Raw genomic sequence first — 15,523 nt, forward strand, 5'->3', positions numbered from 1 at the left:
GGTTCGAGGGCTGAGGGAGGCTCGTTTTAAACTTAAAGGTGTCAGAAGAAGAAAAAGGGAATTTCGGCAACTTTTGTTCAGTGAAAGGGCGATAGAATTGTGGAGCCCCCCCCCACCCCGATACCAGTAGGGGAGGAACAGGAAACCATGGCAGGGTTTAAAAAAGGACTGAACAGATTCCTTTTAGGAGAGGGGCTACAGGGCTATTAGTTCAAGGGTCCCAGGAACCCACTGGGAGTTTAGAAGGTTCGAAGGGATGGACCTTTGGGCTCCTGCCCAATACTGTACGTTTTATGTCGCTATGTAATTTTCTTCCCATCTCTCCTGAAGATGCTCATTCAGTAGCAGACGGGAATACACTGTTCCCTTTTATACGTACAGTGGGAGGTGAGACTGAGAGAAATGCACACGAACCATACCGCACCAAACAGAAGTGTATTGTGCTCTTTTACCTGGTATGTCATTTGCCTAAAGAACAGTGACTGCACCTCAAAAGTCATTTGTTAAATGTGAAGCACTTTGACATGTCCTGAGGACATGATAGTGTACAAATGCAAGCTCTCTCTATGTACTGTTCTTATGCCGGAAATTGCACTGAGACACACAGCACCAGGCGGGAGTGAATCGTTCCCTTTTACCCGGTGTGTGCTGTATGTGAAAATGACATCATTATTATATCAACTGCGAAATCAGATTGATGTGAGCTGAAACTTGCTTATTGTGTAGTCCCAAATGAGAGCTAAGCCTCACTTTACTTGGACAGTCCTGTGTCTGGATAGAGACTAAATTAAGTAACTGGAGTCATGTGGAGTTCATGGAAAGGATTTGGCAGATTATTGAGTATGAAGCAGTACGAATCCTTTCAAATCTCAGTTACAGAGCCTAATAAAAGCAGTGTGGTCACTGACTGGTCTTGTGCTAATTCCTTCAATTAATATATGTGGCTCAGACGTTCTTAGTCTCCGAATTGGCCACAAATAACGTTCCTCGATGATGCTGGATATTCTGTCACCAGGGGAAGAGGATGAGCGTCATACTCCAGCTTCTCGGAGACTCCATAGAGGTAAATCGGATTGAAAATAGTACAGGTAAATCCGGAACACAACTTCAAGATAATGGGTATCAGCAGGACATGGGTTGAAAACTGACCAACGGCAAATTTAGGATTTTGCAAATTCAGGTTTGTCATGACCGGTCATTGCAGAATGGCCATCACCAAAACAAATAGAATGCTGGGCTATAATGCCAAATCAGTAGAGTACGAGTCTGGTTAGGCCGTACCAAGAGTACTGTGTCCAGTGCTGGTTAACGGGACACAAGGTGAACCTGGAAGTGGTGCGGAGAAGAGCCATGAGGTTGATCGGTAGTATCAGGTGACTGGGTTGTTGAGCCTACCCTGGGGTTTAAGACTGAGTCTGTGAAGAACACTGTGTCATTATAACAGCACACCACAGCAACAACAACTTGCATTTATATAGCACCTTTAACATAGTAAAACGTCCCACGGTGCTTCACAAGAGCATAATCAGACATAAATTTGACTCTGAGCCACATAAGGAGATATTAGGACAGGTGAGGTAGGTTTTAAGGAGTGATTTAAAGGAGGAGAGGCGGAGAGGTTTAGGGAGGGAATTCCAGAGCTTAGGGTCTAGGCAGCTGAAGGCACGGCCGCCAATGGAGGGGCGATGAAAATCGGGGATGCACAAGAGGCCAGAATTGGAGAAATGCAGAGATTTCGGAGGGTTGTAAGGCTGGAGGAGGTTACAGAGATAGCGAGAGGCGAGGCAATTGAGGGATTTGAACACAAGGATGAGAATTTTAAAACTGAGGCGTTGCCGGACAGGGAGCCAATGTAGGTCAGCGAGCACAGGGGTGATGGGAGAACGGGACTTGGTGCGAGTTAGGATATGGGGCTGTACCTCCGAATAAACTCCTTACTAGGTCCAGTGCTGAAAATGGACTTGAGCTAGGGAAGGGGGAAGCAGAGAAGGGTGATCGCAGCACTCGAGGGGGTGTGAAGTAAATGGAAAGAGTAGTGTTAAGCTTCTCAGAGGTTTCTACATATCAGACCATGGGGAAGGAAAGGAGTGGAGGTTTTGGATTGGGACCCAGGTCAAACACCCCTCATCCATGCAGGTGACCCACACTGCCATTATTTTTCTTGTATATGTTCTGAGGTTTACTGGACATTATTTCCACTTTTTCAAAATCTTTTGTTGAGTTTTTGTGCTTATCAAGGTCAAAGCTATAAACACTTAGAATTGTAACAGTTTCTATTTTAGAGTGTCAAAATAAAACACTCCCAGGGCAGGCACAGCATGGGTTAGATACAGAGTAAAGCTCCCTCTACACTGTCCCATCAAACACTCCCAGGGCAGGTACAGCAAGGGTTAGATACAGAGTAAAGCTCCCTCCACACTGTCCCATCAAACACTCCCAGGGCAGGTACAGCACGGGTTAGATACAGAGTAAAGCTCCCTCTACACTGTCCCATCAAACCCTCCCAGGGCAGGTACAGCACGGGTTAGATACAGAGTAAAGCTCCCTCTACACTGTCCCATCAAACCCTCCCAGGGCAGGTACAGCACGGGTTAGATACAGAGTAAAGCTCCCTCTACACTGTCCCATCAAACACTCCCAGGGCAGGTACAGCACGGGTTAGATACAGAGTAAAGCTCCCTCTACACTGTCTCATCAAACACTCCCAGGGCAGGTACAGCAAGGTTTAGATACAGAGTAAAATGCCATCAACAATGTCCCATTAAACAGTTCTAGATCAGGTAGGTTATGGGTCCCAGAAATAGCCATGAGTTGAATGACCCAGAAACAGCAATGAGATGAATCTGTTCTGGTGGGCGTTGGTTAAGGGTGGAATGTTGGCCATGTGATCGCGAAAACTCTCTGATCTTCCAATAGTGCATGGAATGTTTTTAACGTCCACCTGAACTACTGAAACAGACAGATGGTTCCTTGGTTTAACATCTCATCTGAAGGACAATGCAGCATTCTGAATTGGATTGCCAGCCTGGATACTGTCCCAAGCAGAATGCCTCGGCCCTAAGCTCAGAAGAGCAACCCCTACCCCGGTGTGACATTTCCATTTCCCGCCCCGAAAACCCTTGTGGCATCTCCAAGGGCAATTTTAGTGATCAATCAGGAGCCATATCTGGAGTTGGCTGTGGCTCAGTGGCAGTGCTCTCGCCTCTGAGTCAGAAGGTCATGGGTTCAAGTCCCACTCCAGAGTCTTGAGCACAAAATGCAGGCGGACACTCCCGATGCAGTACTGAGGGAGTGCTGCACTGTTGGAAGTGCCCTCTTTTGGCTGAGATGTTAAACCGAGGCCCCGTCTGCCCTCTCAGGTGAACATAAAAGATCCTATGGCCACTATTTGAAGAAGGGGAGTTGTTCTGGGTGAATATTTATCCCTCTATCAACATCACTATAATAGATTATCTGGTCATTATCACATTGCTGTTTGTGGGATCTTGCTGTGCACAAATTGGCTGCCACGTTTCCTATATTACAACAGTGACTGCACTTCATTGGCTTTAAATCGCTTTGGGAGGTCCTGATGTCGTGAAGGGCCCTTTAGAAATGCAAGTCTTTCTTTTACCTGATCCAGGTGAGTCTAGGGATCCCACAGCAGTGTCGAGATCTCTTGCCCCTTTCAATTACTGGTCACTTCTGGATCCCCTGGGATCCGGAGATCAGCCCTCGCTGGGAGTGTCGGTGAGTGAGGCAGATAACCTTAATCTGGATCAGGGACGCGTCTGATCCTGAACATCCTCGTCAGCAGTCGACTTCCTCCCGATTTGCAGCCAAGTTTCTATCTTGTCCTCGCAGTGCCGCCGTGTAATCTCCTTCTGAGGACTCGTCTTTGCAATGCAGGAGGGAGCAGCCGGGTGCTGAGCCCCTGAATAGCCAGGAAGGCGGTCTTCATCCCCCCTAACTACAGTGGGCTCTCTCTCGCTCTCTGTGCGGTCTGTCCACGATGTCCTTATTGCCACAGTCAGAGGAAACGGAGCCCGAACACTTTGATGGCTTGTCCCTTTTATACTGGTACGTCTGTCCGTGTGTATGTCTGTGTGTGTGTGAGGTCTGTGTGTGTTTGTCTCTGTGTGTGCATGTGTGTCGGTCTGTGTCTGTGTGTGTGGTCTGTATGTGTGTCTGTCTCTATGCATGTGTGTCTGTATGTGTGTCTGTCTCTATGCATGTGTGTCGGTCTGTGTCTGTATGTGTCTGTCTCTATGCATGTGTGTTGGTCTGTGTGTGTGTTTGTCTCTGTATGCATGTGTGTCTGTCTGTGTCTTTGTGTGAGAGAGTTGGCGGCAGGTTTAACACCAAGAGAAACCCAACGGAGAGGTCAGTCTGGTCTGCCTCGTGTCCAGCCAATGGAAACGGTACCTGCAGGTTGAGTTATCCGCAAGAACAAAAAGTTTTGAAAAGAATGAGTTAAAAATGTTCAGCAATCTGGGCAAAGAAAGATGCATGAACTGTTCTTTGCTTCGTTTTAAACCCAGATTTGGAAGTTTTCATTATAAATGCGTTGATCTGTTGCAGGATTTCTCGACTGTGTGCATCTCTGTTTTGAAGGCAAGATCGTTTGTGCGACCTTTCTTGAATTGATCTCTGAATTGCTTTCAGTAAATCTCCCCGCCCCCACCACTTAAGTTCCCCATCAGTGAGGAGGGGAGATGCCTGGGTTATTGAACAGTTCCTGTACATAATGTCTGGATTCTCAGTAGCTGGGAGCCTGACCTGTATTTCTGCTATTTGCACAGTGCCCTCCAAGTTAATTGATTGGTTTATGGGATAACACAAAAACAGTTTGTGTTTTTTTGGAAAGATAATGGAATCTTTACTCAAAGCCTGGTAGGGAATATAACGAAATCTTTACTCAAAGATGTAATAGAAAAACACCAAGAAAACGAAAATACAATAGAGTAGTCAGCACGGATTTCAGAAGGGAAAGTCATGCTTAACCAACCTGACTGAATTCTTTGAAGAAGTAACAGAAAGTGTGGACAAGGGTAATGTAAATATATTTTGATTTTCAAAAGGCCTTGTAGACTCATGACTAAGGTCAGAGCATGTGGAGTCAGGGGACAGGTAGCAGAATGGATAGCAAGCTGGCTACAAAACATTGAAATCATTTCAATCTTGAAACATTTGCCTGAGGAAGGAGAAAATCTCCGAAAGCTTGTGAATTTAAAATAAAATTGCTGGACTATAACTTGGTGTTGTAAAATTGTTTACAATTTACAAAACATGGAGCAGAGAGCTGGGGTTAAGGGTTGCTACTCAGGCTGGAAAATGGTGGGAAGTGGTGTTCGACAGGGATCAGTGCTGGGACCACTGTTGTTCACAATTTATATTAATGATTTGGACTCAGGAATCGGAAGTACAATTTGTGGACAACACCAAATTGGGGGGTGTAGTTAATACAAAGGAAGAATGCATCAGAATGCAAGAGGACATTAATAAACTTGCAGAATGGGTGTGTAATTGGCAAATGAATTTCAATATAAATAAGTGTGAGGTGATGCATTTTGGTAGGAAGAATAAGGAGACCAAGTCTAACCACCTCCCCTTGACATTCAGTAGCATTACCATCGCCAAATCCCCCACCACCAACATCCTGGGGGTCACCATTGACCAGAAACTTAACTGGACCAGCCATATAAATACTGTGGCTACAAGAGCAGGTCAGAGGCTGGGTATTCTGCGGCGAGTGACACACCACCTGACTCCCCAAAGCCTTTCCACCATCTACAAGGCACAAGTCAGGAGTGTGATGGAATACTCTCCACTTGCCTGGATGAGTGCAGCTCCAACAACACTCAAGAAGCTCAACACCATCCAGGACAAAGCAGCCCACTTGTTTGACACCCCATCCACCACCCTAAACATTCACTCCCTTCACCACCGGCGCACTGTGGCTGCAGTGTGTACCATCCACAGGATGCACTGCAGCAACTCACCAAGGCTTCTTCGACAGCACCTCCCAAACCCACGACCTCTACCACCTAGAAGGACAAGGGCAGCAGGCACATGGGAACAACACCACCTGCACGTTCCCCTCCAAGTCACACACCATCCCGACTTGGAAATATATCACCATTCCTTCATCGTCGCTGGGTCAAAATCCTGGAACTTCCTAAGAAAGTCACTAATAAATCCAATCGGGAATTCAGGAGAAACTTCTTTACCCAGAGAGTGGTGAGAATGTGGAACTCGCTACCACAAGGCGAATAGAATAGATGCATTTAAAGGGAAGCTAGATAAAGAAATGAGGGAGAAAGGAATAGAAGGATATGCTGATAGGGTGAGATGAAGTATGGAGGGAGGAGGCTCGCTTGGAGCATAAACGCCAGCATAGTCAAGTTGGGCCGAGTGGCCTGTTTCTGTGCTGTAGACTCGATGTAACTCTCTTAACAGGACTTCTTTAGGGCACTCTGTTTTGCCCTAAACAGATGAACTCAAATGTGTTAGAAAATCTACAGGATTCACTAAGATGGGAGTTAGAGCAAGCCACTGTCGTATAATAATTTAAAGTTAATTCGGTAAATGCTGGTAATACGCTGTCAGCATCTGAAAAGAGGGACAACAGGTTAATGTTTTGGGTGGAGACCCTTGTTTAGAACCAGAACCCATTTGCTGATGGACCTGTTGTGTATTTCCAATTCTAAACTTTATTTTTATCTCCATAATCATCCTGTGATTTGCACAATCAGAACTTTTATTCTAAATATTTCAGATTCTCCTCGATTTTTCTAAATCCGTGTGCGAGTGCCTTCAAATTTAGGAGTTTCTGGAAATAGGTGCAATAGCATTCCATTATTTACCAATGATACCGGGTTAAATTATGAAGACAGATTGCGTAAACTTGACTTGTATTCCCTTGAGATTGAGGGGTGATTTAAGCAAGGAGTTTAACACGATAAAGGCATTCGATAGGGTAGATACGGAGAAACTGTGTCCTCTGGTGGGGGGAATCTAGAACAAGAGAGGGCGCAATCTTAAAATTAGAGCTAGGCCATTGAGGAGGGAAATCAGGAAGCACTTTTTCCTGCACAAAGGGGCAGTGGAAATCTGGAACTCTCTGCCCCCTGGTGTTCATAATGTGGCCCAGGAGTCACTAGAAGCCCTTCCCTTTCATCTGCGGCTCCCACCAGACTTGTGTCTCCTTGCGTCTCAGAGTCGCTGTTCACGGCCTGCCTGGCTGTGGGAGGTTTGACTGAGCTGGGGTTCAGTGTGATAAACTGGATTCTTTTACCCCTCAGTCTGGTTCAGCAAACACTGAGTCGAATACACCTTTAAAGTTCAACACAATTTTATTACAGTATCAATTTTGACTCCTGATAGAGTCTTGTCGATCCTGTTAGAGAAAGACAAAGTTACATACAGAAGTTCACACATTTATACAGTATCAGCAGGGGTTGGAACCTGATTAACAAGGGCCAACACCAATCATAAGCTGGGCATGGGTTGGCCATGCGGGGTTACATGATTGCAGGCCAATCACAGGTAGTACACTTGGCTGATCACGCCGTAGTTACAACAGCAGAGTGGATGCCTCCTATCTCCTAGCTTGGAATGTTCCTCCTGTCCCTCCTGTTCCTTATCTCCTAGCTTGGAATGTTTTTCGGCCTTGCTCAGCCTAGTGCCGCCATTGATTAACCCGCTCCATAGAGACACCCACACCAGACCCGATAAACTTATCAAGTCTCCTCCACTGATGAGACAATGCAGGCCTTACAGTAAAGAGCTGAGCATGCAAACAGATGGCCGAAAAGAGGCCCACTGTCCTAACTACTAGCTAACAGGCTACTAATTAACCCTCGCCTAACCGCATTGCTACTTCTGCTACTTTGCCACGTAGGCATTCTCATTAGAGGGGCACCACGTAGGCATTCTCAAGTGCTATTGGAAAGCAAGGGAATACTATTGGGGGGCTGGATTACCTTCACCTCTTTACATCGAGTGAAAGGATTCGATTAAAACAGAACTATTAGTCCGCTGGTATTTTCTCCTTCTCCTGGCCCAGAGTAGCGAGGCTGTGCTGAGTCCTGAGAGCAGATCCATGACCTATGCAGCGGGTTGCAGATTTCCTGAGAGTGGCCCTTGAGCAAGGCACCATTTAGGAGTTTCACACGCACGCACAGAGTGTGAGGAGCAACACATGGCATGGACCTCCGGTTAGGTACTGGAGGCATGAACCTTGGGATCGTTTAAGAAAGGATCGAATGCGGTGACAGGGAGACTGTAGGTTTGTTTTGGACGGATAAACTCAAATGGCCTTCCCTGTCTGCACCTATCTTGTGACTTTGTGATTGTGGCCCATGACAACAGGTTAGTGGGTAACACTGATACAAAATTGGCCAACCCTGGAGTTATACACTGAGCTGTGAGAGTTGGATCTCCTCAGTGTGCAGTTGGTTGGGGGCGATTTCTTTCCGCACTCTGGACTTGCATTTAAGGATTTTCATTTCTGTGCAGTATTGGAGGGTAAAAATTTGCACGGCTATGGGGAAAGAGCAGGGGAGTGGGACTAATTGGATAGCTCTTTCAAAGAGCTGGCCCAGGCACGATGGGCCGAACGGCCTCTTTCTGTGCTGTATCACTGTATGATTCTATTGCCATGAATTGAACTTTTCAGGTCCCCCAATCTGACTGGCAGGATCCCGCATCACTTGTGCCAGCTTCCAGTGTTACAGACTGATCCATTGCCCTGTCTGTCGGCAGTGTTTGCAACGTCAGGAGCTGGTGTGACCTGCAAGCGGAGATCCGTACCAGCCTGTGTTCATTCCCTGTCATTCCGGCATCTAAAGAACCATGGCCTGGGATTAGTGACTGGTTTCAGGAGAGGAAGGGAATAAAATTGGAAGAGTGGGGGTGAGGAGGGGTGGAGGGATGTAGAAGGATTGCAGTAACACACAGCGGGGTCATTGAGAGAAGTATGCTGACTGGAAGCTGCCCATTTACTCCCAAAGGGAGGCCAGTGGCCTTGGCTAAATCCCAACAACCATCCAGAGTATAAGGGCTGCAGTTTAAGGCAAAAGGTGGAAGGAAGGACATTTTAAAAAAATTATTCATTCTTGGAATATGGGCGTCTCTGGGAAGACCAGCATTTATTGCCCACCCCTGGCTGCCCTTGAGAAAGTGCAGTCCATGTGATGGAGGCGCCCCCACAGTGCTGATAGATAGGGAGTTACAGGAGTTTGACCCAGCGATGATGAAGGAACGGCTGATATATGTCCAAGTCGGGATGGTGCATGACTTGGAGGGGAACTTGGAAGCGATGGTGCTCTTGTCCTTCTAGATGGTAGAGGTCACGGGTTTGAGTGATGTTGTCGAAGAAGCCTTGGTGAGTTGGTGCAGTGCATCTTGTAGATAGTACACACTGCAGCCATGGTGCGCCGGTGGTGGAGGGAGTGAATGTTTACGCTGGTGGATGGGCTGCCTATCAAGAGGGCTGCTTTGTCCTGGATGGTGTTGAGCTTCTTCCCACTGTGAATGTATTGGAACCTTTTATAGCTTATCAAGTAGTTTTTCCCCCAAACCATTTGTAACTGGTAGTGTATGTATTTTCTTTAGGACTATTATGGGTCCCTATGGAATCAATCGAGCCGTTCATCGTGTCGTGTTCTCTGACTGTCAGAATGGCCTAGGTAAGTGTGAAACTGTCCTGAGTATCTGGTCCAGCCGAGGAATCCCAGTAACCAAGGCACAGCACAACATACTACAAGTCCCTCTACTTTCTGCAATTGCTCAGTGTAATGCAGTTTGCTGCCCAGGTGCTGCAGTTTTGTATAAAAAGTCCCAGCGGCAGTTTCTGTGCAACAACAAATCGCTTCTGACTCTGGACTAAAACTCTCCGTACTGCCGCGTTCCCACAGACTCCTCCAGATGTCAGTAATGTTAACTGCCTGGCCAGAGCCTTAAACTGAAGTGAATTTGTGCATTTCCGCACCAAAGGACTCTGTTCTCATGAAGTCTTTCGTAAAATATCAAGTAGGACTCTGTTCTCATGAAGTCTTTCCTAAAATATCAAGTAGGTTGATATTCCTCTTGTTTCAGTTTAGTGGAAAAAGTGGCCATAGCTACAAACCTCTTAATTTGTAATCATGCTGCCTTTTTATGCTGAAATTATTGACAGAAATTTGACCCTTGGGAACCCTGAGACATCAGTGTGTGTGTGTGTTTGTGTGTGTCGGCAGAATGTCCAGCTCGGATAGAATAACAGAATTTATTATACGATTGAAATAAAAGATATATTTTTAAAAATTGTGCAGCCTAAATATTTTCTATTTTCTAACAAAAAGTCTTTTCTACAAAAATTCTCTTACTTGAGACCCAGCTGGTCTGAGGAACACTGAAAGAAAAAGAATTTGCATTTATATGGTACCTTGCACAACCTCAGGACTCAAAGCACTTTACAACCAATTGAAGTACTTTTGAAGTGTAGTCACTGTTGTAATGTAGGAAATGCAGCAGCCAATTTGCACTCAGCAAGGTCCCACAAACAGCAATGCGATAATGATCAGATTATCTGTTTTTAGTGATGTTGGTTAAGGGATAAATATTGGCCCAGAACACCAGGGAGAACTCCCCTGCTCTTCTTCAAATCACACCAGGGGATCTTTTATATCCACCTGAGAGGGTGGACAGGGCCTCAGTTTAACATCTGATCTGAAAGACAAAACCTCTGATAGTGCAGCACTCCCTCAGTACTGGTACTGGGAGTATTAGCCTAGATTATGTGCTCAATGACTCTGGAGTGGGACTTGAACCCACAACCTTCTGACTTAAGAGGCAAGAATGCTGCCCACTGCGCCATGGCTGACACTAAACCACGCCAGCAACAACTTGCATTTATATAGCACCTTTAACGTAGTACCACGTCTCAAGGCACTTCACAGAAGCGATTATCAAACAAAATTTGACACCGAGCCACATAAGGAGATATTAGGACAGGTAGGATAGGTACGGTAGCATAGTGGTTATGTTACTGGACTAGTAATCCAGAGACCGTAGACTAATGATCCAGAGTCATGAGTTCAAATCCCGCCACGGCAGCTGGGGAATTTAAATTCAATTAATTAAATAAAATCTGGAATAAAAAAAACTAGTATCAGTAATGGTGGCCATGAAACTACCGGATTGTCGTAAAAACCCATCTGGTTCACTAATGTCCTTTAGGGAAGGAAACCTGCCGTCCTTACCCGGTCCGGCCTATATGTGACTCCAGACCCACAGCAATGTGGTTGATTCTTAATCGCCCTCTGAAATGGCCTAGCAAGCCACTCAAGAAGGCGGCTCACCACCACCTTCTCAAGGGCAATTAGGGATGGGCAACAAATGCTGGCCCTGCCAGGGACGCCCACATCCCATGAATGAATAAAAAAAAAGGTGACCAAAAACTTGGTCAGGGGGTAGGTTTTAAGGAGCATCTTAAAGGAGGAGAGATAGTGCTGATGAGACACCTGTGGAGAGTAGATGAGGTCTGAGGACATGGTGGCTGGGGCCAGGAATCTTGTTATTGGACTGGGAACCACCTCAATTATAGGTGAAGGTGCTTATCTTGAAAAAGGTGATGCAGTGAGAATTACAGTGGGAAACTAAAGTAAAGTGCCGGAGTCTATAGCGAGTGCTGGCAGCCAGTTACATGTGGCTTTAAGTATCACATCAGCAGAATAAAAAATGATTCTTTCTCTGTTTTAGGTATTAAAGTTATCGGTGGGTTTAAAGAACAAAGTGGTGAGGAATACGGAATCTACGTCAAGCGTATTTTGCCGAGAGGAATAGCTGCAAGCGATGGTAGGTGCAGAGTGTTCAAGACGACAAACGCACCCTTTAAATATTTTACTTGGCATCAGTTTCAGGAGCAGCTTTTCAAAGTTGTGCCTGCAGTGCATGTCTGCAACGGGGCAGTTGATAGCAGCAGTCACGGACAGCGACCGGGAGCAGGAACCCGAGCCCAGGGACATGGAGGCCAATTGCAGCGTCCCACCTCCGCCCTGACTGAGACCGGCTAACTCGGCATACACAGCGAGTCCGAATGTCCCCCCGCGAATACACCACACGGTGCGATTATGCAGTGGGCGGTCAGAGGTGCATGAGTGGTGAGAATGTGGAACTCGCTACCACAAGGAGTTGAGTTGAATAGCACAGATGTATTTAAGGGGAAGCTGGATAAGTGCATGAGGGAGAAAGGAATAGAAGGATGTGCTGATAGGGTGAGATGAAGTAGGGAGGGAGGAGGCTCGTGTGGAGCATAAGCACCGGCATGGACCAGATGGGCCGAATGGCCTGTTCCTGCACTGTAAAATTCCATGTAATTGTACGTAAGGTGGTCACACAATTAAAACCATGTTGTTGGTGGCTTAGGGAGAGGGAGCAGAGTCACTGGTATTATGTGTTGTAATGTGGGACCTTTACATGGCAATGCATGGAACTGCTATTCAAGCTTAAAGGGACGGTGTGTTTTACTGAACTGCCCCATTGTTTTAAATGTTATTTAAGGGAGGGCGCTGCTCCTAACTCAGTCTTACCCCTTTTTTATGCTCCTCGGGCTCACTCAGTAGCTGAGAATCCTCCTTTAGCACTGATACCCCATTCCATGTGTCTGATGGGGGTCTCAACTCCTGCTTATTTCTTCAATTGAGTCCAAAAGTAGAGAGGAGATGTCAGTCAGTCAGAGCGCTGTGACTGAGCCAGAGTAATTGAGTACATTGTACCCGTTACCTGACGCGTGTCAGACACTCCCAACGCTCTGACCTCCCTTTTCCAGGATGGACGGCCAGAACCAATGTCATTCCTGCAGTTGTTATCCACAATGTTCCAACTACGAGCAAGTATGACTTGTGAGGCAAAGGTGGGCTCTGTCTGGGACCTGGTTTAAAGAAAGAAAGACTTGCATTTATATATCGCCTCTCACAACCTCCCAAAGCGCTTTACGGCCAGTGAAGTACTTTTTTGCAGTCTAGTCACTGTTGTAATGTAGCAGCCAATTTGCGCACAGCAAGATCCCACAAACAGCAATGTGATAATGACCAGATAATCTGTTTTTTTAGTGGTGATGGGATAAATATTGGCCAGGACACCAGGGAGAACTCCCCTGTTCTTCGAAATAGTGGCCGCAGGATCTTTTATATCCACCTGAGAGGGCAGACAGGACCCCGGTTTTAATGTCTCGTCCGAAAGACGGCACCTTCGACAGTGCAGCACTCCCTCAATACTGCATTGGGAGTATCAGCCTGGATTATGTGCTCAAGTCTCTGGAGTGGGACTTGAACCTATGACCTTCTGACTCAGAGGCGAGAGCGCTGCCCACTGAGCCCCGGCTGACACTGTATTGAGACTTGAAGGTGTTGGGCCTGGATCTGAGTCCGGGCCTGGCTCGAGTTGAGGGTGGTTTGGACCTGACTTATGAATAGGAATATTTTCCATTCAGGCCAGTCTGGATCAGCAAAAACATTTTTTGTTCTTGTGCGAGTGAGTTCAGCCGTGAGGCCAGAACATATCGGTGGGCGGAGGAACTGGACCGACTCAGGGTAAGGGGCAGGTTGGGACCTCTGGGGGAATGCAGGTAAAGGCTACCTCACAGCAATAACACAGAGTAAAGCTGTAGTCTGTCAATATATGCTTCTGTTCCAGGTCGACTGCAGGCTGGCGACTTAATCCTGGAAGTGAACGGAGAGGATCTAGCAGGAGTTACAAATGAAAGGTACACAACCTGGGGCCAAAACATGTCCAATAGTGTCCTTTAAATTTAAATCCCCTCCCCTTCTGAAGGGGAAGGACTCTTGGTGGAATCCGGGTGTCCGGATGCCAAAGTAGCCGTTCAGGTGCGAGGCCTCGATAGTGTCAACTGGTTATTCGACTGTGGAGGACTCACAGCTGAGCCTGAAGCTGTCCTCACCTGATGCCTGTCCACCCTCCAGCCAAAAATTTGGGCGGGCCGTCTGTGGCTAGGCTTCTGCGATGCTGCCATGACACATTGCCACGAGGGGAGGCATGAGTGTAAAGGCAGGGAGACTTTCCCTCCAGTTTTCTCTTTCCCCTTCTGTCTGGAAGAGCTCGGCCTCCGCTAAGTGGTGAGATCAAGTTATGCTACAGTTGTACAAAGCCCTGGTTAGACCCCCATCTGGAGATACTGCGTTCAGTTCTGGGCACAGCACCTCAGGAAGGATATATTGGCCTTGGAAGGGGGGGGGGGGGTGCAGCACAGATTCACCAGAATGATAGCGGGGCTCAGAGGGTTAAATTATGAGGACAGGTTGTATCCCCTCGAGTATAGAAGATTAAGGGATGATCTAATTGAGGTGTTTAAGATGATTAAAGGATTCACTAGGGTAGATAGAGAGAAACTATTTCCTCTGGCGGGAAGAATCTGGAACAAGGGGGCATCACCTTAAAATTAGAGCCAGGTCATTCGGGGTGATGTCAGGAAGCACTTCTTCACACAAAGGGGAGTGGAAATCTGGAACTCTCTCCCCCAAAAAGCTGTTGAGGCTGGGGGTCAATTGAAAATTTCAAAACTTGGATTGACAGATTTTTATTAGGTAAGGGGTATTAAGGGTTACGGAACCAAGGCAGGTGGATGGAGTTAAGATACAGATCAGGCATGATCTAATTGAATGGTGCAAGACAAACTCGAGGGCCTGACTGGCCTCCCGTTCCTATGTTCCTATTTGGGAACTGGCTACATGAGAACGTGCAGGTATGAAGCCCACGTCCTCCTGATACTTAGCACAGTGCACAGGACCTCCAGCCGTGGCCGTCTTAGTTGAAGCAGCGTTAGCTTCGTTGTCCCGGGTAGGGTGGAATAGCTGTACTCATCCAACTGAGGACCTGTGCGGCGAGGAAGAATAAGTTTCTGCTTCTTCTCCTTTCTGCTGGCCTGGGGCACACCCTGTGGGTCAGGTGAGGTCAATCTCCGCCCAGTCATCCAGAAGCCCGGGACCGAGAAGCACTGAACGATCCCAAGTGTCCAAATATTGAATTACAAGACTGGAGAAACTTGGGCCCTTCACCCTGGAAAGGAGGTGACTGAGAGAAGTGCCTTATAGAACTATATAAGATGAAGACTGCAGCAGTTTGAGAAGAGGGTTCACCATCAGCTAATAGAATCGTAGAATAGAATCGTACAGCACAGAAGGAGGCCATTTGGCCCATCCTGCCTGTGCCGGTTCTTTGAAAGATTCTATCCAATTAGTCCCACTCCCCCTGCTCTTTCCCCATAGCCCTGCAAATTTCTCCTTTTCAAGTATATATTTAATTCCCCTTTTGAAAGTTATTATTGAATCTGCTTCCACCTCCGTTTCAGGCAGCGCATTCCAGATTGTAATAACTCACTGGGTAAAAAAATTCTCCTCATTTCCCCCCTGGATTTTTTGCCAATTATCTTAAATCTGCGTCCTCTGGTTACCGACCCTCCGGCCAGTAGAAAGAGTTTCTCCCTATTCACTCTATTAAAACCCCCTCATCATTTTTAGCGCTTTTATTAAGTCTCCCCTTA

At 46.8% G+C, this 15,523-nt stretch overlaps 1 protein-coding gene across 4 annotated transcripts in view; it reads left to right on the top strand.

Annotated features, from left to right (window-relative positions):
• Window positions 1-15,523, top strand: part of stxbp4 (syntaxin binding protein 4) — a 209,382-nt gene that overhangs the window by 6,944 nt on the left and 186,915 nt on the right. For 3 of the 4 annotated variants that reach the window (XR_010966940.1, XM_068003828.1, XM_068003829.1), the window contains exons 3-6: window positions 3,844-4,059; window positions 9,598-9,671; window positions 11,725-11,820; window positions 13,660-13,729. Coding sequence is in view for 3 of the 4 variants with exons in the window: in XM_068003828.1 (XP_067859929.1) it covers window positions 3,992-4,059; window positions 9,598-9,671; window positions 11,725-11,820; window positions 13,660-13,729 (308 nt within the window). In the remaining variant the exon portion in view is untranslated. The remainder of the gene's footprint in view (window positions 1-3,843; window positions 4,060-9,597; window positions 9,672-11,724; window positions 11,821-13,659; window positions 13,730-15,523) is intronic. The other variant, XM_068003831.1, reaches the window with a different exon arrangement.

The sequence above is a fragment of the Heptranchias perlo genome, chromosome 23 (assembly GCF_035084215.1).
Source record: "Heptranchias perlo isolate sHepPer1 chromosome 23, sHepPer1.hap1, whole genome shotgun sequence".
NCBI lineage: Eukaryota > Metazoa > Chordata > Chondrichthyes > Hexanchiformes > Hexanchidae > Heptranchias > Heptranchias perlo.